Source organism: Charadrius vociferus, unplaced genomic scaffold, assembly GCF_000708025.1.
Source record: "Charadrius vociferus isolate BGI_N301 unplaced genomic scaffold, ASM70802v2 scaffold15, whole genome shotgun sequence".
In the NCBI taxonomy this organism is placed as follows: domain Eukaryota; kingdom Metazoa; phylum Chordata; class Aves; order Charadriiformes; family Charadriidae; genus Charadrius; species Charadrius vociferus.
The window spans coordinates 6902271-6908043 of NW_009650064.1; the positions used below are offsets into that span (position 1 = coordinate 6902271).

At 41.1% G+C, this 5773-nt stretch overlaps 1 protein-coding gene across 1 annotated transcript; it reads right to left on the reverse strand.

The window, feature by feature from the left end:
• Positions 1–455: 455 nt before the first annotated feature.
• On the reverse strand, positions 456–5747 carry PDP1 (pyruvate dehyrogenase phosphatase catalytic subunit 1). The gene is made up of 2 exons (XM_009891849.1): positions 5716–5747; positions 456–2468 (listed from the first exon to the last, which is right to left on the reverse strand). Exons 1-2 carry the CDS (start codon positions 5744–5746, stop codon positions 817–819), a joined length of 1683 nt encoding a protein of 560 aa, XP_009890151.1. The 5' UTR covers position 5747; the 3' UTR covers positions 456–816.
• Positions 5748–5773: the final 26 nt, after the last annotated feature.

Below are 5773 nucleotides of genomic sequence, written 5' to 3' on the forward strand. Positions count from 1 at the left end.
TTCATACTACAAACTGAAGTCCTCCACAAAGTTATCTGGTATTTTACTGCACGTTGTAATGTATTATTGCCCTACAAGTTCTGCAGAAACCCACAGCCATGGAACTATTAATGCATAAGAAGTTTACAAATTACCGTGCATAAGATATGATTAAGCTGTAACAGAATCTCAGGTATTGATTATGGCTTAGACCTGCATTGAAAGTCAACACTTAGGCAAATATCTTTAAGTGAATGACATTGTCTATATGAAAGTGAAACAGCTTTTTTTTTTTTTTAAACACCAAAGACTTAATTGGTTAAAGTGACCTTCCTCTTAGAAGAAACAGTAGACAAATTCACAAATAACCATACCAACTTTGCAAGAATTAGCCCTGTAAGAATTCAACAATACTCCTTTTTACTCATCTTTTCTTTAAGATAATGTGTAGATATTTACAGATATTTATAAACAGGCTTTGTTTCTTGAACAGCCAGATCTGTTAGTTAATTCTTTATCCTCCTTCCCTCCCTCATTCAAATCTGCCAAATTCAAGACATTGTTCTAGCAGCATTCATGAAATCAATAGTGCAAAGTTATTACAAAAACCTCTTTTCCCAAGCTGTGACATCCTCTTCAAGTTTCTATTAGCTCAATAGCACTTCCCATGCATTCAGAGCTCTAGGGGAAGGCACGAACAATAGATATGCTGAATCTAGCAAGCAACCAATTTGTGTGCTGAGGGAGTTTTTGGGGGTTTTAATGTTGGGTAGTTTTTTATTTGCTGCTCATACTGGCCATTGTTACAACTTTGGTAACTAGTTCACTACATCGAATTTACAGTTCCTCATTTTGACATGCACCTATAACATGCGAGTTGAACTGCACCACGATAATTGTAATGTCATCTCTATACATTCGAGCCAGCTCTTCTGGAAGACTAAGCATCTTGGACAGTCGCTCATGATCCACAGTGCCAAACTCATTGTTACCCACTGCATGACGTATCAGGTGAGTCGCTGCATTCTGGTCTTCAAATACGGAAGAGATTCGTGCTCTCCTTTCTGTTAATAGACCGTGCATCTGTCCCAAAGTTACCTTATAGCCGCCAACAGCTATTGGCTGTTGATGGTGAACACCAGTGAGGTACTCCCCTACAATTCTAGCCACGTCTTGCCTGTGCATCGTCTCCCACAGCCCATCTGTGGCCAAAACCAGGAACTTATCCTGCGGCCGTAATTTGTGATGTATGACTTCTGGCTCAGCTGTGAGGTATGGGGGAGTGTGATAGTTTGGAGGAATAAACTTTGTATATTCATTGTCATTCAGCTGATCTGGGCCTGATTCTACTACTCTCTTCTGTAGTTCAATACTCCATTTAAACTTCACATCACCAAAAGCTCTGAAAGGCATCAGGAGACCTAGCAGACGGTCTTGTTTCACAAGACTTTTCTCTTCAGACTTGGGGTGCTCCATTTTCACACGTTCCACTTCATGTTCATTTTGTGCATTGTGGTCATAGGAGAGATTAACTGCAGACCAAGATCCATCTTCTTCCTGAACCCCAAGCATTGCCCTACTGTCACCTGTGTTTGCAATGTGCAAGTCAACACCATCCACATGGGCCACACAGGCAGTTGCACCAGAAAATGCTACTCGCAGTACTAGGTAGTTGAGAAAAGAATTTGGATCTCCTACTTGAGCTTCCAAAGAAATATCATTGTCAAGCCTCTTAAAAGCATTAATTAAAGCTTCTTTCACATCAGTAGTCTCTCCACTGTTGAGATCAATCAGCTCCTGCCAGTAAGTTCTTAGACTATTGAAGTAAAGCTTGGAAGCTTCTTTGCTAAAATAATCATTGGGATGCTTGTGCCACTGTAAAATGGGCAACAGAGCTCTGCCACTTTCCACGGCATTTTCAATTTCAAGTAAAGTCTCATGAGGTAACAAAGAGACAGCAATGTAGTAAAACAGTCTTTCACTGACAGCCTGAGCACAAGCACAGCCTGCGTGGCCATCAAACACACCCAGAAGCATCCCTCTTGTCTGTAAGCAAGTGGCAGCACTCCTCCGGTCTTCTATTGGTGCATTAGCAGGCAACTGGTTGCTATCAAAGCCAAGAACGGAACTTACATTTTTACCATCAAATTCTGGGACTTTGAAACTGTATTCATTTGCCTTCAGAATGCTGTTGACCTGTGGAGGAGTGAGGTAAAATCTCTGTGGTGTAGAAGCATAATCCCTTGCATGAATAAAGTGATTGAAGTTCTCCTTTGGCCTATAAAGTGCTGCAAATTTCTTCTGAGGTGCATATCTGAAGTGACCATGAGCAAAATGAGACGATAAACAACACAGATGTTTATGGTGGCAGTAACACGCAGTACTGCATATTCTGCTAATCTCACAGTTACGAATCAATGGAAACAGATGAGCTGGTGCTGGCATGGCATCAGATAACAATGGTAGCCTGGAGCTTCGGACTGGAATTGCTGAAAGACAAGAGAACAACTATGCTTAGGGGCACAGCTGGCAGATTTTTCCCAGAACTCTGTGTTAAGACATTTACAGCCCCTAACAAAGTTGCTTACTATATCGAGTTTGTAGCTTCACAGGTCTTGAGAAACAAAAGGCATTAAAAGGTGCTTGTTTATAGACAATACACTGGGCTATAACAAAAAAGCTACACCATAAGGTCAGCACAGATATTTTAGCTCTTATACACACTAAAATAGCAGGCAGGAAGTGAAAGCGTTATCCAGACAGACAATGCAGCTTCAAACAGAACTTAAGACAACAGTTAGCATGGAGCACTCTACAGTATGGCCACCTTGTACAAGACTTTTATGGATGTATGTTTTGCTGCTGATTCCCCAGCTGACAGAGCCAGGTGTGGCACACAGGGAGGAAAACTGTCTTTCTATAAGGCTGAAGAGATAAAGCATCTAACAGTAAGATTCAAGAAACAGCTCTGAGAGGACATACAACTAACTGGTTTTAAGATGAAGATGGTTTAGACAATACAAACAAGCAGTAGGTCACAGACAGCAGATATTCTTTAGGCAATCACAAGTTAGTAGCAGGTTTTGTTTCTTCTCCCCCCTTTCACATGTGAAACTTCAAACTTGTGTGACATCATGGTGTATAAAATAGCTACAGCATTCTATGCTGCAGTTTTCTAGCTTATCAGATAAAAACACAAGAGGTAGAAAGCAGATGCATCTCTCCTGCCAGCAGCTCATCTACCTCAGTAAATTTTAGGATTAGAAGTTGCTTTAAAAATCTACTCAATTGAAGGATTACATGCGAGCTGTGTTTACAATAGAGTCCTGTATGACAAGTCTAAAGCTAGTTCAGTGTTAAGATAAACTATTTAGTATCCAAGAAAAGTATTCTACTACCTTTTGCTGCATCTAAAAATTTTCCTTATAATTTTTCATTCCTTTAAAGAAAGATTATTCTAACATACACTTCCTTGTCCTCATTTACATACCCAATCACAACATCAGTGTGAGTGCATTGTAAATCCCTTATTCACTATGCCACATTATCAGGAAGTCTTTTACAATGTCATACTTGACAAAACAATTCCATAGTGGAAAAAAAGTTGAACTGTGCCTTGTGTGAAGTACACACAGTTAAGAGGAATTCAGTTTTCTCTTTCCAATTTTTATGATCGAGTTTCATCATAAAATCTTCTTCTTAGAAAAGTCCATTACAAATTATCTTATACTGCAGTAATAAGCACTAGTCTGTCAGCACCACTGTATCTCAGATTTAATTGTTCTACTGAAAAACTGGATACTGCTGTGTTGTGCAAGGTGCTTCAGTGATTAATTTTTTTTTAAGCCAAGCAGGCATACGAGTACTTCAGATGCGGCACAACCCCTATAAAATATGCAGTAAGCCCCAATAGTCAATCTAAAAGATCACGGAACATAGGAGGAATTGCATTCTGCAATCACCCAATATTCCATAGCTTCTGTCACAGGATTCTAATCATCCAAACCAGCTGAGAAGTGTCTGGAAATATATGAAGCTTCACCCCATTCTCTGTGTTGCAAGAGAAGGAAGCAAGTCATATTCTTGCCTGCAAGCTTGCTTGCTCTCCTTAAGTAATCAGGACTGAAGCCTGTTTCTCTGTTACAAGATATACAAGTACCGAAAGCAAAGTAGAATTCATGTTTCTACCACCCCACTGGCTTCCTAGTATTAATGAATGACTCAGTCTTGACTTACATTAACAACAATTCTTGTCCACTGACCTCTCCCAAGTCTCCTACTGACAGCTATGAAGACTGAACTGGCCCATTTTCTGTTGTTCAGCTACCAGGAAGAGCTCTGGTTGTAGTCCTGTGGACCACAGCCAGCTGTCCAGACACTCAACAGCAGTGTATTGGCTTGAACTTCCAGATGCATATTAAATTTATGTTAGCCATTTGGTTCCCAGAAAGTCTTTCTCCAGCCCAGACTTCACATGCATACAGCATGACAGAAGTAAACTGCAACTCCAAATATAGCTTTTAAAATCTATTCACTGCCTTATAATTAGAAGGGAGCTATTCTGGTAACAGTTATGTGTATTTCTTCACATGACATTTAAAAGCAACAATTTTGCTTACAGAATGGGAACCTCAAGGTCCTACCTTGGTCTGGTTCTGCCTGGTCTACAGTAGCACCTCACATTCAGTGCCAGTTTCCTGTTAGACTCCAACAGAATCAAGTTCTCCTGACTGCTAAGCATTTGTGTTCAGTGCTGACCCATATGTAGTGCCACAACTGTTCTACCAGGTTTGCTGTTGATCCATGATGAAGCAAAACATACTGCTCTTACAGTGGCTCTGCAGTGCCACCAGGAGATGTGTCACTGATTTTTAATCGTTAGTTTATCAAAAATTCTTCCAAGAGGAACTAGTAAGAAGTTACCATCAATCTTTCCGTGGCCTGTATCACTTACAGTAGATCCATGTCAGCTTAAGATATCAGTCTGTTTCGTGTATTAGATTTACTAAATCCTACTTGATTAAATAAAAGAGAAATTCCAGGTTTGCCAGCCTGAAGTGAAATTATCCTAAGTTTCTCCCACAACATGAATGCCCCAAATATAACCAGACTCTCCAACTAGCTCTTAAATAATTACTTCAAGATCCCAAGTTCATTATGGTTGATCAAGAGATAGCAAAGAAAGAAAAGAGATTAAGTAGAAATTTTACAATCCAATCAAGATTTATCAAGAGTATCAAGCCAGTATTTAATACCTCTCCAAACCCAGAAGAGAGTACAAATGCTACTTTTCAGGCCACAAATAGGCCATTTAACTCATTACTGGCCATGTTTTTGAGTTTTGTAGTACTACACTGATAAAAATGGAAAAAAATATTACCCCTTCCCTTGATAAAGGCTTGTTATAACTGCACTATTAAGGCCAACTGATGCTGCACAGACAGATCCCTCCAAAACACCTGCCTCAACTGTGCCGAAGATTAAAACACTTACCCCTGGTACCTTTCAGGCACCTGACAGACCTGAATGAATTGGCCCGTTGGAGAGGATGGGGAGAGGTGAGCAGGGGAAGGGGGGGAGGAGGAACAAGCCACATTCAGCACAAGCAGAACCGTTAATCCTTCCCTCCGGCCAGGTCTCAGCCCTCGGGCACAGCCCAGCCCGGCACTCCCTTCCCCGGGTCCCATCCGACCCCCGAGCCCGGCGCTCCGGCGCGTACCGGTGCGAGATACATACCGATCCGCCTGGGCCCAGGACACACACACATTCTCCTGTCACAACAAGAAGCCGCCAA